The sequence below is a fragment of the Chlorocebus sabaeus genome, chromosome 4, assembly GCF_047675955.1.
Source record: "Chlorocebus sabaeus isolate Y175 chromosome 4, mChlSab1.0.hap1, whole genome shotgun sequence".
NCBI classification, from domain to species: domain Eukaryota; kingdom Metazoa; phylum Chordata; class Mammalia; order Primates; family Cercopithecidae; genus Chlorocebus; species Chlorocebus sabaeus.
In genome coordinates, this window is record NC_132907.1 from 40,015,321 (window position 1) to 40,039,079 (window position 23,759).

At 37.3% G+C, this 23,759-nt stretch overlaps 1 protein-coding gene across 1 annotated transcript in view; it reads right to left on the bottom strand.

Annotated features, from left to right (window-relative positions):
* Window positions 1-23,759, bottom strand: part of MTREX (Mtr4 exosome RNA helicase) — a 130,759-nt gene that overhangs the window by 95,508 nt on the left and 11,492 nt on the right. Inside the window, exons 2-5 of the mRNA XM_038010397.2 lie at window positions 20,293-20,430; window positions 18,558-18,624; window positions 15,025-15,087; window positions 13,990-14,102 (exon numbers count right to left, since the gene is read on the bottom strand). Of these exons, the coding sequence (XP_037866325.2) occupies window positions 13,990-14,102; window positions 15,025-15,087; window positions 18,558-18,624; window positions 20,293-20,430 (381 nt within the window). The remainder of the gene's footprint in view (window positions 1-13,989; window positions 14,103-15,024; window positions 15,088-18,557; window positions 18,625-20,292; window positions 20,431-23,759) is intronic.

The window sequence follows — 23,759 nt, forward strand, 5'->3', positions numbered from 1 at the left end:
AAAGAGCAACCAGCGAAAAACAGCTAATATCATAATTAATGTTGAAAGACTGAACGTTTTCTTCCTCATATCAGAAATAAGGCAAGGATGTCCACTCTCACTACTATCCAATATTGTACTAGATATTGCCAATGCAGTAAAAAAGACACACATATTGAAAAAGAAGTAAAACTGTCTTTTTTCACAGGCAATGTTACCATCTATAGAGAAAGTCATATGGAATGTACGAAAAAGTTAATAAAACTTAAGGAAACATAATGAGGTTGCTGGATAAAATATCAATATATAGGCCGGGCGTGGTGGCTCACGCCTGTAATCCCAGCACTTTGGGAGGCCAAGGCGGGCGGATCATGAGGTCAGGAGATGGTGGCCATCCTGGCTAACACTGTGAAATCCCGTCTTTACTAAAAAATACAAAAAAAAATTAGCCGGGTGTGGTGGCAGATGCCTGTAGTCCCAGCTACTCGGGAGGCTGCGGCAGGAGAATGGCGTGAACCCAGGAGGCGGAGATTGCAGTGAGCTGAGATCGCGCCACAGCACTCCAGCCTGGGCGACAGAGCAGGCCTCCGTCTCAAAAAAAAAAAAAAAACAACAAACTGTATTTCAATATACACGCTATTGGCAATCTAAATATAACCTTAAGAAAAAATGTGGAGGTGGCACCCAAGATGGCCAAATAAGAACAGCTCCAGCCTCTAGCTCCCGCCTGAGTGACACAGAAGACGGGTGATTTCTGCATTTTCAACCGAGGTACTAGGTTCATCTCACTGGGGCGTGTCAGACAGCCCATGCTGGTCAGTGGGTGCAGCCCGACCAGAGAGAGCTGAAGCAGGATGAGGCATCACCTCACCTGGGAAGGGCAAGGGGGAAGGGAATTCCTTTTCCTAGCCAAGGGAAACTGAGACACACAACACCTGGAAAATCGGTTAACTCCCACCCTAATACTGTGCTTTAACAATGGTCTTAGCAAACGGCACACCAGGAGATTACATCCCACACGTGGCCCAGAGGGTCCCACACCCACGGAGCCTCCCTCATTGATAGCACAGCAGTCTGAGATCTAACTGCAAGGAGGCAGTGAGGCTGGGGGAGGGGCACCTGCCATTGCTGAGGCTTAAGTAGGTAAACAAAGCCGCTGGGAAGCTCGAATTGGGTGGAGCCCACCACAGCTCAAGGAGGCCTGCCAGCCTCTGTAGACTCCTCCTCTGGGGACAGGGCATAGCTAAACAAAAAGCAGCAGAAACCTCTGCAGATGTAAATGTCCCTGTCTGACAGCTTTGAAGAGAGCAGTGGTTCTCCCAGCACGGAGGCTGAGATCTGAGAACAGACAGACAGCCTGCTCAAGTGGGTCTCTGACCCCTGAGTAGCCTAACTGGGAGACATCCCCCACTAGGTGCAGACCCACACCTCACACCTCACACGGCTGGGTACGCCTCTGAGACGAAGCTTCCACAGCAAGAATCAGACAGCAACACTTGCTGTTCAGCAATATTCTATCTTCTGCAGCCTCTGCTGCTGATACCCAGGCAAACCGGGTCTGGAGTGGACCTCAAGCAAACTCCAACAGATCTGCAGCTGAGGGTCCTGACTGTTAGAAGGAAAACTAACAAACAGAAAGGACACTCACAAAAAAATCCCATCAGTATGTCACCATCATCAAAGACCAAAGGCAGATAAAACCACGAAGATGGGGAAAAAGCAGTGCAGAAAAGCAGGAAATTCAAGTAATCAGAGCGCATCTCCCCCTCCTAAGGAACGCAGCTCATCACCAGCAATGGAACAAAGCTGGATGGAGAATGACTTTTACAAGTTGAGAGAAGAAGGCTTCAGTCGATCAAACTTCTCAGAGCTAAAGGAGGAACTACGTACCCAGTGCAAAGACACTAAAAACTTTGAAAAAAGAATGGAAGAATGGATAACTAGATTAATCAATGCAGAGAAGACCATAAACGAACTGATAGAGATTAAAACCACGACGTGAGAACTACGTGACAAATGCACAAGCTTCAGTAACCGACTTGATCAACTGGAAGAAAGAGTATCAGTGATTGAAGATAAAATGAATGAAATGAAGCGAGCAGAGAAGTGTAGAGAAAAAACAGGAAAAAGAAATGAACAAAGCCTCCAAGAAATATGGGATTATGTGAAAAGACCAAATCTACATCTGACTGGTGTGCCTGAAAGTGATAGGGAAAATGGAATCAAGTTGGAAAACACTCTGCAGGATATCATCCAGGAGAACTTCCCCAACCTAGTAAGGAAGGCCAACATTCAAACTCAGGAAATACAGAGAATGCCACAAAGATAATCCTTGAGAAGAGCAACTCCAAGACACATAATGGTCAGAGTCACCAAAGTTGAAATGAAGGAAAAAACGTTAAGGGCAGCCAGAGAGAAAGGTGGGGTTACCTACAAAGGGAAGCCCATCAGAATAACAGCAGATCTCTCGGCAGAAACTCTACAAGCCAGAAGAGACTGGGGCCAATATTCAACATTCTTAAAGAAAAGAATTTTCAACCCAGAATTTCATATCCAGCCAAACTACGTTTCATAAGTGAAGGAGAAATAAAACCCTTTACAGACAAGCAAATGCTTAGAGATTTTGTCACCACCAGGCCTGCCCTACAAGAGATCCTGAAGGAAGCACTAAACATGAAAAGGAACAACCGGTACCAGCCATTGCAAAAACATGCCAAAATGTAAAGACCATCAATGCTAGGAAGAAACTGCATCAACTAGCAAGAAAAATAACCAGCTAATACCATAATGACAGGATCAAGTTCACACATAACAGTATTAACCTTAAATGTAAATGGACTAAATGGCCCAATTAAGAGACACAGACTGGCAAACTGGATAAAGAGTCAAGACCCAACAGTTTGCTGTATTCAGGAGACAAGTCTCACATGCAGAGACACACATAGGCTCAAAATAAAGGGATGGAGGAAGATCTACCAAGCAAATGGAAAACAAAAAAAAGCAGGGGTTGCAATCCTAGTCTCTGATAAAACAGACTTTAAACCATCAAAAATCAAAAGAGACAAAGGCGGCCATTACATAAGGGTAAAGGGATCAATTCATCAGGAAGAGCTAACTATCCTAACTATATATGCACCCAATACAGGAGCACCCAGATTCATAAAGCAAGTCCTTAGAGATTACAAAGAGACTTAGACTCCCATACAATAATATGGGAGACTTTAACACCCCACTGTCAATATAAGACAGATCAACGAGACAGAAAGTTAACAAGGATATCCAGGAATTGAACTTACCTCTGCACCAAGCGGACCTAATAGACATCTACAGAACTCTCCACCCCAAATCAACAGAATATACATTCTTCTCGGCACCACATCGCACTTATTCCAAAATTTGACCACATAGTTGGAAGTAAAGCACTCCTTAGCAAATGTAAAAGAACAGAAATTATAACAAACTATCTCTCAGACCACAGTGCAATCAAACTAGAACTCAGGACTAAAAAACTCAATCAAAATCGCTCAACTACATGGAAACTGAACAACATGCTCCTGAATGACTACTGGGTACACAATGAAATTAAGGCAGACATAAAGATGTTCTTTGAAACCAATGAGAACAAAGATACAACATACCAGAATCTCTGGGACACATTTAAAGCAGTGTGTAGAGGGAAATTTATAGCACTAAATGCCCACAAGAGAAAGCAGGAAAGATCTAAAATCAACACCCTAACATCACAATTAAAAGAACTAGAGAAGCAAGAGCAAACACATTCAAAAGCTAGCAGAAGGCAAGAAATAACTAAGATCACAGCAGAACTGAAGGAGATAGAGACACAGAAAACCCTCAAAACATCAATGAATCCAGGAGTTGGTTTTTTGAAAAGGTCAACAAAAATGACAGACCGCTAGCAAGACTAATAAAGAAGAAAAGAGAGAAGAATCAAATAGATGCAATAAAAAACAATAAAGGGGATATCACCACCGACCCCACAGAAATACAAACTACCATCAGAGAATACTATAAACACCTCTATGCAAATAAACTAGAAAACCTTGAAGAAATGGATAATTTCCTAGACACTTACACTATCTCAAGACTAAATCAGGAAGAAGTTGAATCCCTGAATAGACCAATAGCAGGCTCTGAAATTGAGGCAATAATTAATAGCCTACCAACCAAAAAAAGTCCAGGACCAGATGGATTCACAGCTGAATTCTACCAGAGGTACAAGGAGGAGCTAGTACCATTCCTTCTGAAACTATTTCAATCAACAGAAAAAGGGAATCCTCCCTAACTCATTTTATGAGGCCAACATCATCCTGATACCAAAGCCTGGCAGAGACACAACAAAAAAAGAGAATTTTAGACCAATATCCCTGATGAACATTGATGCAAAAATCTTCAATAAAATACTGGCAAACCGAATCCAGCAGCACATCAAAAAGCTTATCCACCATGATCAAGTGGGCTTCATCCTTGGGATGCAAGGCTGGTTCAACATACGCAAATCAATAACTGTAATCCAGCATATAAACAGAACCAAAGACAAAAACCACATGATTATCTCAATACATGAAGAAAAGGCCTTTGACAAAATTCAACAGCCCTTCATGCTAAAACCTCTCAATATATTTGGTATTGATGGAACGTATCTCAAAATAATAAGGGCTATTTATGACAAACCGACAGCCAATATCATACTGAAAGGGCAAAAACTGAAAGTATTTGCTTTGAAAACTGGCACAAGACAGGGATGCCCTCTCTCACCACTCCTATTCAACATAGTGTTGGAAGTTCTGGCTAGGGCAATCAGGCAAGACAAAGAAATCAAGGGTATTCAGTTAGGAAAAGAAGTCAAATTGTCCCTGTTTGCAGATAACATGATTGTATATTTAGAAAACCCCATCGTCTCAGCCCCAAATCTCCTTAAGCTGATAAACAACTTCAGCAAAGTCTCAGGATACAAAATCAATGTGCAAAAATCACAAGCATTCTTATACACCAGTAACAGACAAACAGAGAGTCAAATCATGAATGAACTCCCATTCACAACTGCTTCAAAGAGAATAAAACACCTAGGAATCCAACTTTCAAGAGATGTAAAGGACCTCTTCAAGGAGAACTACAAACCACTGCTCAGTGAAATAAAGGACACAAACAAATGGAAGAACATACCATGCTCATGGATAGGAAGAATCAATATTGTGAAAATGGCCATACTGCCCAAGGTAATTGACAGATTCAATGCCATCCCCATTAAGCTACCAATGGCTTTCTACACAGAATTGGAAAAAATTGCTTTAAAGTTTACATGGAACCAAAAAAGACCCCACATTGCCAAGACCATCCTAAGCCAAAAGAACAAAGCTGGAGGCATCACGCTACCTGACTTCAAAATACACTACAAGGCTACAGTAACCAAAACAGCATGGTACTGGTACCAAAACAGAGATACAGACCAATGGAACAGAACAGAGCCCTCAGAAATAATACCACACATCTACAACCATCTGATCTTTGACAAACCTGACAAAAACAAGAAATGGGGAAAGGATTCCCTATTTAATAAATGGTGCCAGGAAAATTGGCTAGACATAAGTAGAAAGCTGAAACTGGATCCTTTCCTTACTCCTTACACAAAAATTAATTCAAGATGGATTAGAGACTTAAATGTTAGACCTAATACCATAAAAACCCTAGAGGAAAACATAGGTAGTACCATTCAGGACATAGGCATGGGCAAAGACTTCATGTCTAAAACACCAAAAGCAATGGCAACAAAAGCCAAAATTGACAAACGGGATGTAATTAAACTAAAAAGCTTCTGCACAGCAAAAGAAACTACTATCAGAGTGAACAGGCAACCTACAGAATGGGAGAAAATTTTTGCAATCTACTCATCTGACAAAGGGCTAATATCCAGAATCTACAAAGAACTCAAACACATTTACAAGAAAAAAATAAACCACCCCATCAAAAAGTGGGCAAAGGATAGGAACAGACACTTCGCAAAAGAAGACATTCATACAGCCAACAGACACATGAAAAAATGCTCATCATCCTGGCCATCAGAGAAATGCAAATCAAAACCACAATGAGATACCATCTCACACCAGTTAGAATGGCGATCATTAAAAAGTCAGGAAACAACAGGTGCTGGAGAGGATGTGGAGAAATAGGAACACTTTTACACTGTTGGTGGGACTGCAAACTAGTTCAACCATTGTGGAAAACAGTATGGCAATTCCTCAAGGATCTAGAACTAGAAACACCATTTGACTCAGCCATCCCATTACTGGGTATATACTCAAAGGATTATAAATGATGCTGCTATAAAGACACATGCACACGTGAGTTTACTGCAGCACTATTCACAATAGCAAACACTTGGAATCAACCCAAATGTCCATCAGTGACAGACCGTATTAAGAAGATGTGGCACATATACATCATGGAATACTAAGGAGCTGTTTTAAACAAGGATGAGTTTGTGTCCTTTGTAGGGACATGGATGCAGCTGGAAACCATCATTCTTGGCAAACTATCGCAAGAACAGAAAACCAAACACCGCATGTTCTCACTCATAGGTGGGAATTGAACAATGAGATCACTTGGACACAGGAAGGGGAGCCTCACACACCGGGGCCTATTGTGGGGAGGGTGGAAGGAGGAGGGATAGCATTAGGAGATATACCTAATGTAAATGACGAGTTAATGGGTGCAGCAGACCAACATGGCACATGTATACTTATGTAACAAACCTGCACGTTGTGCACACGTACCCTAGAACTTAAAGTATTAAAAAAAAAAAATACAAAAAAAAAGAAAAAATGTGATTCACAATAGCATAAACAGAAATACTTGGGAACAGGTTTAAGAAAACATGTATAATACCTATACACTGAAAACTGCAAAATGTTGCTAACAGAAATTAAAGCTGACCTACATAATGGAGAAATATACCATTTTCATGGATTGAAAGAGTCAGTATTGTTAAAATGATAATTTTCCCCAAATTAATTCATAAGTTCAATAAAATCCCTATCAAAATTAAAATGGGCTTTCTGGTTGGAAATTCACAAGCTAATCTTAAAATGCTATTGGAAATACAAAAGACCTAGAAGTGCCCAGTTTTTAGAAAGAATGAAGTTATAAGATTCTCATTACCTTATAGCAATACCTATTATAAAGCCACAGTAATCAAAATAGTGTACTAGTGTAAAGACATAACAGAAAGTCCAGAAATAATCCAACACAATTTAGGGGTAATTTACTCAGAATTCAATTCAATGGGAAAAGATAGTACTTTCAATTGGAACAATTGTATATCCAAATACAAAAAGGTAAATTGAGACCCTTTTCTCACATCTTACAGGAAAACTAACTTGAGAAGAATCACAGATCTAAATGGAAGAGCTAATACTATGAAATTGCAAAAGGAAAATGAAGAAGAAAATATTTGTGATTTTGGGATAGGCAAAATCACAATTAGGTAATTCTTAGGTATACCAATTGTATGATCACTCTATAAAATATTAAGAAATTAAACATTTAAATTAAAATGCTTTCTCTACAAAAGATAGTCATCAAGAAAACTGAGACAAGTCATAGAATGAAAAACATACTTATAAATCACATCTGCTTTTAAAAAAAACTTGTATGCTAATAAAGAATTCTTACAATGCAATTAAGACCAACAACCCAATTTAATACATCAGCAAGACTGAAATAAACAATTTAAAGATATATAAAGCAATGATAAACATGAAATGATGCTTAACATCCTTAGTCATCACAGAAATGCACATTAAAACTACTCCGTGACATCACTGAAATGGGTATAATAAAAAAAGACAATACCAAGAGCAGGCAAGGATGCAGAGAAACTGGCACCCTCATACATTTCTGGTAGGAATATAAAATGGTACAGCCACATTAAAAAATAGTTCAGCAGTCTCCTAAACAGTTAAATACATATTTTCCATAAAATACAGCAATTACATTCCTAGGTATCTACCTTACCTAAGAGAAATGAAAACATAGGTCCACTTAAAGACTTGCACATGAATGTTTTTACATCAGTATTATAATGGCCAAAAGATGATCAGTGTTTGCCTGTGGCTAGAGATAGGAATGGGTTTGAATGCAAACACACACAAGAGAACTGAATAGATGTTTTCTAAAACTGGTAAGGGTGCACAATTGTACCGATTTACTAAAACTCACTCAACTACATATTTATGATAGACAAATTTAAGGGTAAGTAAATTATATAATAAAGCTATTCACACAGAATTAAAAAATCAGCAGTGTCAGAAAAAGTATTTGGTTTACATACCTAAACAACCTGATACCAACATGTTAGTCCTAAATAAAATGTTGTACCCTGCTACAGTTAAGAGCTGAAGTAGGAGTTTACCTAAAGTCCTTTAATTACTAGGGAAAATCTTTATGTGAGATCCACGAACCACTCCTTGAAACTGTAACATCTGGTGTGCATATACAATTGTGTACCTAATCAGGTTTACTTTCTATTGAAGTGAAATTCACATAACATAAAATTAACCATTTTAAAGTGTATATTTCAGTGGCATTTAGTACATTCATAGTGTTACACAACCAGTACTTCCATCTAATTCCAGTACTTTAATCGTCTCCCAAAACACTCTGTACTCACTAAGCAGTTATTCTTTACTCCCCTCCTCTCACCAGTCCCTGGCCCCCACCAATATGCTTTCTTTCTCTATGGATTTACCTATTCTGGATATTTCACATAAATGGAATCATACAGTAAAGCAATTTTTTGACTCCAACTTCTTTTAGTAGGCATAATGTTTTTAAGCATGTATCAGCACTTCATTCCTTTTTATGGCTGAGTAATATTCCACTGTCTGGATATACCACAACTTATTTATCCATTCATCATCCACTGATGGACATCTGGATTGTTTCTACCTTCTGGCTATTGTGAATAGTGCTGCTGTGAAGATTCGTTTAGGTACCTGTTATCAATTATTTGGGGGGTACAAATCTAGGAGCAGAATTGCTGGGTCATATGATAATTCTACATGTAACTTTTTGAAGAACTGCCAGACTGTTTTCCACAGCAAACCTCAACGGGTTTTCAAGTATCTACAATCCTGGTGAATTTCTCAAATTCTCTTTATGATTTCCTAGCCCAAGTTTTAGAGCAGGTTTCAGTATATCTATATGAAAACTTCCTCTACAGAAAAATCTCTCCTCTTGTAGGAAAAATGAAAGCAAGGTTACACTAATGGCCAAAATTTGAATTAGTATACATATGCTGGCTTTAAATGCATAAAGCACCAAACATACTGCAATTAAATTAGTTTCTCTAAGTGAAAAAATAATTGAACTAATAGTAGTCAAACCTCTTCTTCTATACCTGTGCCTTAGGAGGAAACCAGTTTGTGACTTAAGCACCTTCTGAACAGGAGTGGACTCTTAAGAAATTCCACGGAACATAACTAGGGTGATAGAGAACCATAATGTGTTTAAGGCTGAGAAACAGATAAAGACTACTCTGCAACTGGCTGATACTGCTGAGATGACACTATAAGATACAAACTTCACTCCTCTAACTCAACAAAGAGAAAAACTGAGACTTACACAGCTAAGTCAAGATCTGAAAGGAATGAATACAGTGACCAGATAAGCCCTGACCAGGAATACAAAATTATTCAGCACCCAACAAGGTAAAATTCACAATGTTTTAGTATCAATAAAAAAGTGCAAGGTATGCAAAGAAGCAGGAAAATATAACCTGTAATGACAAGGGAAAAAAATCAATAAAAACAAATCTGAAAATGAGATAGACGACGGAATTAGGAATTAATAACACAATGATCTGATAAGCCAAGGTCTGGAAGGAACTAATAATAAATAAGATAACCAGATAAGGAAAAAAATATTCCAGGATTCATGAATTATTTTGACGACTGCTATGATTTAAATGGCCCCTACAAATGTATGTAGAAAATTAATTGCCAAAGTAATGGTATTTGGAAGTAGGGCCTTTAAGAGGTGATGAGGTCACGAAAGCTCCATCTTCATGAATATACTAATTATATTATCTTGGGAGGGGATTATCAAGGGGATGGGCCCCAGTTAAAAGGACAAGTTCAGCCCGATTTCCTCTCCCTTTCTTGCCATGGGATGACTCTCGCCAGAGGCCTGTGTCATGCTCTTGGTTTTCTCAGCTTCCAGAACTATGAGCTAAATAAACTTCCTTTCTTTATAAATTACCCAGTCTGTGGTATTCTGTTATAGCAGAATATAGCAACAGAAAATAGACCAAGACAACCACCATGCCAAGGTGAAATGGCTGATGAACAGGATGACTGGTGCCATTTTTTATCTGTTTCTTTTCTCTATAGTCTTCTTTACCCTTTATCTCCTGTTAAGAGTACCTAATTCAGCTACTCCACTGGAAAAGTCATAGAGAAATATGTTATAAATTGTAAAAGTTAAACCAAAAGAGTCAATCTACAAGAGATTGCAAAATGCCATCCACATCAATGAGCACCATCCATCCACTTTTAGAATGGTCCAGTGCCTATCAAACATTAATATTCATCACCTGGTGATCTTATTAAAATGTAGATTCTGAAGCAGCAGTTATAGGGTGGGGCTAGAGATTCTGCCTAACAAGTTCCCAGGTATTATCAAGGACTATACTTCGAGTAGCAAGACTACACAATCTTGGTTATCAAATATATTTTAGAAGAACAGGAACCTACCAAAATACGTGAACTACTGTAGTAATACATAATGTACATTAAAAACAACACAGAAAACATCCACTTACACCAAGATGGAGTAATAGAAACTGGCTTTACCCACCCACCTGAAACAATGATAAACAGAACAAAATATATGAAACAGTGGTTTCATACACTGGATATAAGAACAGTATGCCCCGAGAGAGAGAAAACAAAGTAGGTAACCCAAAATTACTGCCTAGATTTTCCAAACTGCAGTTCTAAGATGGGGAACCAAGGTAAACCCTGGAAGTTTCCCTAAGTTGAACAGACCAAGATCGTAGTCTGTGAAGGAAAGGGAGCTGGAGTTTGCAGGGCAGAATACCAGAGAAGACAACTGCAAAGAGAAGGCTCTGAAAATCTGGTGAGCATCTGCAAGTCTCCAGGTAGTAATGATCTGTGAATAAGTCTTAAGAAATTATCTGAGGCCAGGGAAAAACCAATCAAGAGGAGAAGAGATAAAAATTATCAATTCTTATACATGACTGGCAGAAATGTGGTTTCCCACCAGCTAGAATGGAAAACCTCAGAATTCAAAAGACACTGCATAGAATACTGAGAAGAATACTGACTAAGTAGTGGGGAAAATCAGCCCTAGCTAAACGCCATTCTGGTCATGCCTAAAAAAGTCACAAAAGTAAGCCTCAAAAGGATATTTTTTCCAAGCAACTTAATTATACCTCAGAACAAATCTCATAAATATGTACAAAAATGCAAAAGTATTCAGCACCCAACAAGGTAAAACTCACAACGTTTTGGCATGCAATAAAAAAGTATCAGGTATGTCAACATGCAGGAAAACACAGTCTATAATGAAATTTTTTTTAAAATCAATAAAATCAGATCCAAAAATGAGACAGATGATAGAATTAGTAAACAAGGATATTAAAAGTTACTATAACAGTACTCTATATGCTCAAGAAAGTTGAGGAAAATTAAACAGCATGTTAAGTAAAAATACGGAAAACACCAAAAGACCCAAATCAAAATTTTACAGATGAAAACTCTTAAGTGTCTGAGGTTAAAAAACACACTGGCTGGTATTAAAAGCAGATTAAGACATTGCAATTAAAAAAAAAACCAGTGAATAAACCTGAAGTCACAGCAATAGAAGCTATCCAAAATGAAACACAGAAACCAAAAATAAAATTATAATAAATAAGCACAGCTTCAGTGGGCTGTGAACAACTTAAAGGGGCCTGATGTAAGCATAACCGGAGTCCTCAAAGAAATAAAGGTAGGGGCAATATTTGCAGTAAAAAATGTGTGAAATTTCCCCCAATTTAATGAAAACTATAACAAATCCACACATCTAAGAAACCCTACAAACTCAAGTATAAGAAACATGAGGGGAAAAAAAAAAACTATCTCAGTCACATTATAATCAAGAAGTCAGTGATTAAAAAAAAAAAAAAAAACCAAAGAAGCAGGAAAGTCAACCCATCAAAGAGACCAGGAAATAACACAGATAAAAATAGTAACAAGGACATTTAAAGTTTTTGTGACTGTACCCTATCTGTTCAAGAAGATAGGATTGCATTTCTATAAACTAGAAATAGAAGAAAACATTAAGAAAAAAAAGGAAGCTAAAAAAAGCTAAGACATGGAAGAAAACAAAAATAAACTGAACTTCTAGCAAAGAAAATATAATATCTGAGATGAAAAATGCATTCAGTTCATGCCTGTAAGCCCAGCACTTTGGGAGACCAAGGCAGGATAATCACCTGAGCCCAGGAGTTTGAGACCAGTGTAGGCAACATAGCAAGATTTCATCCCCACAAATTATCAAAAACTTAGCCAGTCATGGTGGCGCATGCCTGTGGTCCCAGCTACTCGGGAGGCTGAGTTGGACTGCCTGAGCCCAAAAGTTTGAGAATGCAAATGAGCTGTGTTTGTGCCACTGCACTCCAGCCTGGGTGACAGAGCAAGACCCTGCCTCAAAAAAAAAAAAAAAAAAAAAAAGCAGCACTCAATGAGATTAACAGCAGATTTGAAAATTTAGAAGAAAAGATTAATAAATTTAAAGACATTGCATCAAAAATGACCCAAAACTGAAACTCAAAAGAAAAAAAAATGAATATAGTATCAGTGAGTATTGAGACAACTTTAAGTGGCCCAATATAGAGTCCTTGAACAAGAGCGCTGAGGACTGCAAAAACAAACCCTAAGACAAGAAAAAAAATGCAAAAATAACACCAAGGTACATAGAAAACAAACTGCTTAAAATCAATGATCAAAATAAATATTAAAAGCAGCCAGAGGAAAAAAGACACATTATGTACAGAGGATCAAAGGTATACTGGGATTTCTTGTCATAAACTATGCAAGTCAAAAGCCAGTCTTAAAAGAAAATTACAATTCTATACCAAAGGAAAATACCTCTCAAAAATAAAAAAGTAAAAGATTTTCTCATCAGTAGAACTGCACTATAATAAAATGCTAAAGGCATTTCTTCAGATAGAAGGGAAATGATGCTGTACAGAAAACAAGATCAAACGTCACTTATCAGATATGTCAAATTATTTAAGAAACATATTATTATTTAAGAAACATATCAAAAACATGGCCAGGCATAGTAGCTCATGCCTGTAATCCCAGCAATTTGGGAGGCCAAGGTGGGACAACCGCTTGACCCCAGGAGTTCGAGACCAGCCTGTTTGAGCTTGAGACCCTGTGTTGTCTCTCAACAAAAATAAAAAATTAGACAGGTGTGATGGTGCATGCTTTTAGTACCATCTACTAGGGAGGCTGAGGCAGGCAGATTGCCCGAGCCCAGAGGTCAAGGCTGCAGCGAGCCATGACTGCACAGAAGAAAAAAAAAAAAATCACGTCAATAGATGCAAAAAAAGCACTTGACAAAATCTAGTTATCTAAATATTTTATACACACAGACATAATTACATACGCAAACAAAATCTCTGCAAACTAGGAACAAGTTCCTCAAACTGATAAATAAAAAGCATCTGTGAAAAACCAACAGGTAATATCATGCTTAATAATGAAAGCCTGAGTGTTTTTCTCCTAATATGAGGAACAAGAAAAGAATGTCCTCTTTTATTACTTCAATTAAACACTGTATTAAAGGTTCAATAAGACAAGACATTGTTCAAAAGGGACAAGTAAAACCATCTTTACTTGCAGAAATTAAACAAACAACAAAAAAGAAACTTCTAAAGAGTGAAATAAGACACAAAGTGATTTTAAAAAGAAAGCTACTCACTCGGCGCATACTGTTTTTCCCGCTGATGTATGTGCAGATACTAGAACAGACTGATTATTGTCAACACACTGAATGGCTTCTCTTTGAAAAGCATCAAGAATGAATGGGTATTCCTGTAAAAACAAAATATTAATATCTGCATAAAAACATCTAGTCGTATCAGAGCATACTTAAAATCAAAACACAAGCAGGCTACCCCCAAAGCATTCTGGGAGTATTCCTTTATAATTCTATTTTGAAAACATAATACTACACATTAGTGAAAATAAGGAACCGTAAACTACATTTTTGGCCAAACAACATAGAAGCTAATTCTGCTCTCTAATCTTTCGATTATTACATTATGTTGGTATGTATATTAATAACAAAATAATCATTACCATTTATCAAAAACAAGCTCTGTGGCCAGGCACTGTGTAACACATTTTCCATATATTATTACTAATTTTCACAACAACCCCTATCATAGATATTATTTCCTTTCATAGGCAGGAACTCTGAGGCTCTAAAAAGTGAAGTCTCTCAGTAAAGTTCACTCTGTAGAGGCAGAATAATACATCTATTAGACTTTAAGAGTTTATGCATACTCTACCATACTGCCTTTTTTATTTACAGAAAATTACTTGGAAAATTAAACCTTAAAATTTCTTGGCCTTTTAAGGTCTATCAGGCCTTCAAAATCCATCTAATAAAAGCAGAGTTCGGGTTTCATTAGAAGCCTGTTAAAACCCTAAAACTATAGGCAAAAACTAGTACGCATGTGTTTTTTCTGTAGAAAGGCTGATAACTTTCATTACATTATTTTAAAAGGTTGAGAATCACAACTGTAATATTTTAAAATCTCATCACGTGATGGCTGGTTTCCAGTATAGTTGTTAACTGATTCCATTCTCACTATATTTGTCTTTGGTTGGCTTGTTTTTGATACACACATATGTATGTTCTGGGAAATATAAAAATCTCATTTGAAACAAAAATTTTAAGAAAAAGAGAGTCTCACAAAACTATATAAACTGTATCACCCAACGTACAGACCTTAGCAGCTTTTCCAACTCGAGGTTTAAGTGGTAAATAATCTTCATCTGCAGGAAGTGCAACCTGATAACAAAGTAAAAAAGAAAAAAAACAAAACAAAACACCTCACCAACTATTTGACAACTGATTTATTTAGCATTCCATAACGAATGATTGTTTGGAAAATAAAACTGATGAACTAGAGTGATGAACTTTAACTGTCTCAGATACTGTAAATCAAATAACTGTCTTTAAGAACAAGGCAAAAAGCTAGTTTCGACACTCAAAAATTACATCTACTTGCTGTCTACAGGTAATAATTGAAAGCTGATGTTTATTTCCCTGAAGAAACTGTATATTTATTAAAGTTGAAACTACTACAACACAGAAGAATAACAACACAGTGAGTAGAAAACAACATAGAACAAAAAGAGAAACTTTTGAATGCTCACATGCTGACAGGGAATGGCAATTAGAAAAAAGGAGACTCTAGAGATAGTTACGGGAAAATGAAATTAATAAAGTCTTTGTGCAGTGTGGCAATTCCTCAAGGATCTAGAACTAGAAATACCATTTGACCCAGCAATCTCATTACTGGGTATATACCCAAAGGATTATAAATCATGCTACTACAAAGACACATGCATATGTATGTTTATTGCGGCACTATTCACAACAGCAAAGACTTGGAACCAAGCCAAATGTCCATCAATGACAGACTGAATAAAGAAAATGTGGCACATATACACCATGGAATACTATGTAGCCATAAAAGTTGATGAGTTCATGTCCTTTGCAGGGACATGAATGAAGCTGGAAACCGTCATTCTCAGCAAATTATCACGAGAACACAAAACCAAACACTGCATGTTCTCACTCGTAGGTGAGAGTTGAACAATGAGATCACATGGACATAGGGCAGGGAACATCACACACCGGGGCCTGTAGAGGGGTGGGGGGCTAGGGGAGAGATAGCATTAGGAGAAATACCTAACAAAGGTTGACAAGTTGATGGGTGCAGCAAACCACTGTGGCATGTGTATACCCATGTAACAAAATTGCACATTCTGCACATGTACCCCAGAACTTAAAGTATAATAATTAAAAATAAATAAAGTCTTTGTGGAGATAGGATAAGATACAACCAACAACACTGGCAGAACAACCATCCTTAGTCTGGAAGGGGAATGTGACAGGTGCAAATAGCCTTGGTGATGGAGGTTATAATCAGAGGACATTTCAACTTGATATCCTCAAGCCTGTGAAGAGGAAAAGTCACCCTGCTGAGAAAGTAAGAAGAAGTGACAAAACGGTGGGCTTAAAGATAATCATGGAGCACAGAAAGGGCTTTTGATCTTTTGAAAATAGAGTTTATTTATTTATTTATCTATTTATTTATGTATTTATTTTTGAGACAAAGTCTTGCTCTGCTGCCCAGGCTTGAGTACAGTGGTGTGATCTCAGCTCACTGCAACCTCCACCTCCCTGGTTCAACAATTTCCCTGCCTCAGCCTCCTGAGTAGCTGGGATTAAAGGCACACACCACCACGCTCAGCTAATTTTTTTTGTATTTTTCGTAGAGACGGGGTTTCACCATGCTGGCCAGACTGGTCTCAAACTCCTGACCTCAGGCAATCTGCCTGCCTCGCCCTCCCAAAGTGCTGGGATTACAGATGTGAACCACCATGCCCAGTCATGTTTATGTTTTTCCATCTTTTATAAGCCCAGATAACTGAATAGGGTCTAACATATCTTGAATGATCAAATGGACATCGCATCTGTCAGACACTATGTACTATTTCTAAAACATAAGAGACTTTCGGTAGAAAAATAAATATTTTAAAAGATAAATTTCTAAAAATCATGTCCTTTGCAGTAATATGGATGCAGCTGGAGGCCATCATCCTAAGTGATTTAATGCAGAAACAGAAAATCAAATACTGCATAATTCTTGCTATGTTTAGTGAGAGCTAAACATAGGGTACACATGGACATAAACATAGGAACAATAGACACTGAGGACTCCAAAAGCAGGAAGTGAAAGTGGGAAAGTGTTGAAAAACTATTTAATACCTATTGGGTAGTATGTTCACTATTTGGGTGACAGGTTCAACTGAAGCCCAAACCTCAGCATCACACAATATAACCATGTAACAAACCTGCATGTGGCTAGGCACAGTGCCTCACGCCTGTAATCCCAGCACTTTGGGAGGCCAAGACGGGTGGATCACCTGAAGTCAGGAGTTTTAGACCAGCCTGACCAACATGGTGAAACTCAGTCTCTACTAAAAATAAAACTAAAAACTAAAAAATAAAAAAAATTAGCCAGTCGTGGTGGCATGCACCTGTAATCCCAGCTGCTTGGGAGGCTGAGGCAGAAGGATTGCTTGAGTCTGGGATGCGGAGGTTGCAGTGAGCTGAGATCGCATCACTGCACTCCAGCCTGGACGACACAGTGAGACTCTTAAAAAAAAAAAAAAAAATCAAACCTGCATATGTACCTCCTGAATCTAAAGTTTTTTTAAAAAAAGATAAGGTTCTAAACCTACATCAAAAGCCTTTTTGTTAATTTGGATTACTCTGCTTATTCAATAGACTTTTAATGAGATTCTCCAATTACCTATAAAAATAACTTGCTATAATGTTTATTCTATAATAAAAAGTTTTGAGAAGAAAACAGTGTCATAGTTCCATTATGTCCCTAATGTGTATAAATTCTCACTTCTAAATGGATACAAGCTATCACTGACCACCATCTTGTGGCAGAACAAAGAAACTGCAATTTACCAGTCAATGGCGCAAGACTTGAAATAGCATGTAACCTTCAAAAGTAGCACTGCTACTTAACTTTAGGAGTAGGAATGTTCTAAACACCTACTCTATGCTAGGTACTTTACCTAATTTACTTCTATAATCCTCACAACCACACCACTAGGTAGATCCCTTTATCACAAATTTAAAAACTTCAAAAAAAACAATGTTTTTTAATAAACAAAGAAGTTAAGAAATTTACCCAAGATTGGCCTGGCATGGTGGCTCACGCCTGTAATCCCAGCACTTTAGGAGGCTGAGGCAGGTGGATCACGAGGTCAGGAGTCTGAGATCAGCCTGGCCAACATAGTGAAACCCCGTCTCTATTAAAAATACAAAAATTAGCCGGGCGTGGTGGTGCATGCCTGTAATCCCAGCTACCCAGGAGGCTGAGGCAGGAGAATCGCTTGAACCCAAGAGGCAGAGGTTGCAGTGAGCCGAGATCGTGCCATTGCACTCCAGCCTGGGTGACAACAGCGAAATTCTGCCAAAAAAAAAAAAAAAAAAAAAAAGAGCTGTTAAAATAAGAAACTTACCCAAGATTATAGTTAGAAAAAATGCTGGGGGAGGATCTGAACCCAAGTTTAATTACAAAGCCCCAACTCTTCCACTAGGTACCCCATGGAAACTATTTATTGTTTCCAAGGCCCTCAAGGCTAAACTGTCTGCTGATCATCATACTAGACAGTCCAAAGAAAAATCCCATTTATAACACTAACCTTCTGTATGTTGTTTGTGCTTACCTCATGTGTACACCCTTCAACAGTTTCAACTGATTGTACCTTGACTCTGGGCATCAGGTCTGCCAAACTTAAAAAAAATATTGTTTAAAGTTACACAAAAATAAATTACTTTTCTATAATTTGATAATAAGCCTCACATCGCACTGTTAAGGAAAATGACAATGTCCAATCATCAGTATTCCACACAGGAAAAACTTTGGCTATTAAGAATACATAGAAATGTTTTCACATTATGCAAATACACCCTGAAAATTTAAAATGACCAGTTAACATCCTTTATTACAGATACAGAACATACTGCCAAGGATTATTCAAATAATTATGTCAGCTTAGTTCTAATAACTCTTTTGAATAAAAAGTACCTCTACCAAGCACTGTCACCACTTCAAAACATAAGCTGGTTATAAACCATTGCACAATAAAAAGTATAAAATAAACTAGCCCAATTCATTTGTTGCTATTATTTATAGAGGTGTTCCTGGCCAGGCACAGTGGCTCACACCTGTTATCCCAACACTTTGGGAGGCTGAAGTGGGTGGATTACTTGAGCCCAGGAGTTCAAGACCAGCCTGGGCAATACGGCAAAACCTCACTACAAAAAACTCAAAAATTACCACACGTGGTGGCACACACCTGTAGTCCCAGCTACTCAAGAGGTTGAGGCAGGAGAATCACTTGACCCTGGGGAGGTTTAGACTGCAGTGAGCTATGATCACACCACTGCACTCCAGCCTGGGTGACAGAGTGAGACAATGCCTCAAAAAAAAAAAAGTTCCTTATTCTCATCAAAATCCTACATTATGCTCATCTGTTTAGACTCTGAAAAGGCAAAACTGAATAAACTGAAGAAAAATAGATGTATTTCTGTGCTAGATTCATTATCTTACTGTACTTCTGAGATTTAAGTCAATACTACTACTTTGGACAAACTCAAAATTTACAAACAAGTAACAATGACTTTAAACTACAAAATATTATTTTGTAACTTATTATAGTAGCCTGGGAAAACAGAGCATCTTAAATATTCCAGTGACACATCTATCACCATTTATAGGAGATAATTTTACTAACTATAACGAACGTTAACTGGTTAAAAAAAAAAAAAAAAACTACAGAAATTGTAAACTCTTCATGGTAGTGCCACATTCGAATATGGCACATTAGAAGGGAGAAACAAAGTTGTAAGATCATTACCACAATAGAAAACAGGTCAGCCAAGGGTACTGGCATCAACGTTTAGAAAGTTCCAGCTTCCAACATCAGATAAATACCAGCGATTCCAGCCACAGGTGACCACAGCAGGAGTCTTGAGATGCACAGCCACTCTACATGCAACAATGAAAATCTAATTCCCTCTAATGTTCCTTCCCACTTATTCCTTCTACTGAGTTAGCTTTATTTTTTTCTTTTATTCCACTCTTCCAGTTATCCTCTTTCTGAGGCATTAACACATAAAGAAAATGTATTTCTTTAAAAAAAAAAAATCAGGTGTTAAGATTTTTTTCTCAAAACTGGATTCTAAAGTATTAAAAGATGAGTATTTTCTATATTGCTTTCCAATTCCCCAAACTTCAGTAAGTGTTCTATATTTACATGCCTGTATAAAAATAGAAAGAATACCTTCATTTCTTGAACACAGGCATATATCTAAGTAGCGACATGGAAACAAGTTTTAAAATCTCATGCAACCACCTGAATTATGAGTTATTAACATTTAGGACTTTGGAAATATTACCTTAAGTCTTCAGTTATTGACTCTTCTATCCTGGGCTTCTTTCCAAAAATGGGTTCATCTGTACCTTCGAAATCTACATCTCTCTTATTTTTTCCATTATTAGTTGATTCTGATTGTAATTTACCATCAAAACGTTTCCTGAAAAGTAAATAGTTTGGAATGAATTCTGCGATATCCACTTTTACTTTAAAGGCAACATGATAAAATACTGCTCTACACCGTTAACAGAAAGTCATGTTTTAAATAGATGAATATTACAAACAACAACTGGCTAAAGCCCAGAATACCTTAACCTAGTAAAACTGAATACTACCACATTTGTATTTCATTTTTCTTTGAAGGTTTAAAATTATTTTAAAATCCACATTAACATAACTATTAAATATATTTTCTTTAAAACTGTAAAGTAAAACACCATTAGACATTAACATGAGTTACTTTAACAAACATTTAATGCTTTCTCTAAAGCCATGATACTACTATTTGGAAGAAAATGTTTTTCTGTGATTAGATTTGCTGGTTAAAAGTAATGACAATAAATGATGTTTGGAGCCAGGCACGGTGGCTCATACCTGTAATCCAACCACTTTGGGAGGCTAAGATGGGTGATCACTGGAGGTCACGGGTTAGAGACCAGCCTGAACAACGTAGCAAAACCCCATCTCTACTAAAAATACAAAAATGAGCTGGGTATGATGGCGCACGCCTGTAGTCCCAGCTACTCGAGAGGCTGAGACAGGAGAACTGCTTGAACCCAGGAGGCAGAGGCTGCAATAAGCTGAGATCGTGCCACCGCACTCCACCCTGGGAGACAGAGCAAGACTGTCTCAAAAAAAATAAATAAATAAAAGGTTTGGTACACTGAATATCCATAGGGGAATTCAATCTGACCTTTACTTCATCATACACAAAAATCAATTCCATGTGAATTTTAGATCTAACTGTGAAAAGGCAAAAACAACAAAGAATATAGAAGATAAAATGAGAAAATTATCTTCCGGACTTCTAAACCAGGACAGAAAACAAGGGGTGAGGACTATAAATCAATTATTAAAAGATAACCCAATTAAAAAATGAGCAAAGGGCTTAGCGGGCACTTTAGAAAAGAGGATATTCAAATGGGCAACAAGCACATGAAAAGGAGCTCAACATGATTACTTATGACAGAATTGTAAATTAAATATTAGGTCAGTGACTCAAACGTTTTGGTTCCAGAATCCTTTCTCAGTCTTAAAAGTTATGAGAAACTCTAATGAATTTTGTTCATGTGGTTTTATCTATTGATATTTGCAATATTAGATATTAAAACTAAAAAATTTTAAAATACTTATTAATTCACTTTAAAATGGCAATAGTAAAATCACTACATATTAACATGAGTAACATTTTTGGTAAAAAAATATTTTGTAAAAAAATTTTAATGAGAATGGCATAGTTTTTATATTTATATATTTCTCATGTCTGGCTTAACAGAAACAGCAGGACTCTCACCTGTTTCTGTATTCAACTTGCTAAGACACATTGTTTTGGTCAAAGCATATGAAGAAAAATGTAGCCTTATACAGATATGTAACTAAAAAAGGACAGGATATTTTAATAGACTTTTTGGAAAATTGTGAATTTGCCCCTCTTATCCCATAACAAAACAGTCACACTGAGAACTGCTACTCCATTTACAGTCATGAATTGTGCAAACAATTTTGAGCCAAAGCCAAACATAAAAATATATTTTGTATTATTCCACTTACATAACAGTCCCAAACAAAAAAATTAACACATGTTGTTATCAGGATAGTTATTTTTCTAAGAGGCGCAGAGGGGTTTCTGTAATATTCTGTTTTTTTGCACAGAATGGTGGCTGCATGGATGTGTTCATATACTCTAGAAATCCATCCCATAATCTGCACACTTTTATGTTCTATTTAAAGAATTTTTAGGCTGGGCACAGTGGCTCACACCTGTAATCCCAGCACTTTGGGAGGCCAAGGCTGGTGGATTACAAGGTCAGCAGATAGAGACCATCCTGGCTAACACGGTGAAACCCTGTCTCCACTAAAAATACAAAAAATTAGCCGGGTGTGGTGGTGGGTGCCGGTAGTCCCAGTTACTCGGGAGGCTGAGGCAGGAGAATGGCGTGAACCCGGGAGGTGCAGCCTGCAGTAAGCCGAGATCGCGCCACTGCACTCCAGCCTGGGCGACAGAACAAGACTCGTCTCAAAAAAAAAAAAAAAGAATTTTTAATATAGGGTAACAGAATATTACTGATTCATATGCTTGAACAACCTTTCCATAATGAAGTTCATTCTTTGATACTTAGCAAAACCTAAAATTTATAATTTCTGTCACCCCCAATTTTGCGAAAAAGCTATTCATTCTAGTCCCATTTTTGTTGCTACTTATGCGAACCTCTTCTGGACAGGCCATCAACATCCTTGGGCCTCAGTAAAATAAGACATTTGGACAATAACTAAGATCCTTTCTAAGTGTAACATTCTATTATTCTATCTCTGAGTAAGCAACAACTAAGCCATTGTATTTAAAACACTCTATCAGGAGCTGGTTCAAGTCTATAAAACAAAGAAACATGAAAGTTCCCAAACCTTTGAGAAACTGAAATTCATGGTAGAACACTTCTAGTCAGAAGTGCTATATTACTCTTTAATATTGCATGTCAGACTTTTAGGACTCCAGTTATTTATTTCTCTCATAACTTGCTATGTATATCACATGTGGAACTTGCACACACAGAAGTTATCCAGGAAGGCTGGAAATGAAGTGTTGCAGATAACGGGCTTACATTTTAAGGATAAGGTTTTAATTTACTGAAACCATCTGAGAATGTTATTCTTCTTAGTTCCTAAGGGTAGCATGCTCTATATAAAGCACAAGAAAGAGCACCAAATTGGTCATTAAACCCAAACAACAAATTTGGCCAACATCTAATTATAACTTAGTGGCCAACAAACCCAAACTGGGATAACTAGCCTGTAATCACAGAGGATAAAAATCAATCTCTAACCTATAGAGGAATTTGGCAACACCTAGCAACACATTCTAAAATGTTAAGGTCATGAAATTCAAAGACTAGTACATACTACACGAGACAAAAAAGACATGACAACCAAATCACTTAATTCTATATAGAATTATTTTCTTATAAAGGACATTAAAGCAATTGGCAAAATCTGGATAAGTCTGCAGATTAGGTAACAGTACTGTATCAATATACAATTCCTAATTTTGATAACTATAAACTGAACTGTGGTTACATAAAAGAATGCTCTCATCTTCAGAAAACACACACTAAGCAACTTACGAATTTAGAGGTAAATGGGCAACATATCTGCAACTTACTCTAAACAGTTCAGAAAAAAGCATATATCCACAAACATACGCATACACATATGCATGTATGGGAAGGAAAAGGAAGAGAGGATAAAGTAAATGTGGTAAAATGTTAAAATTTA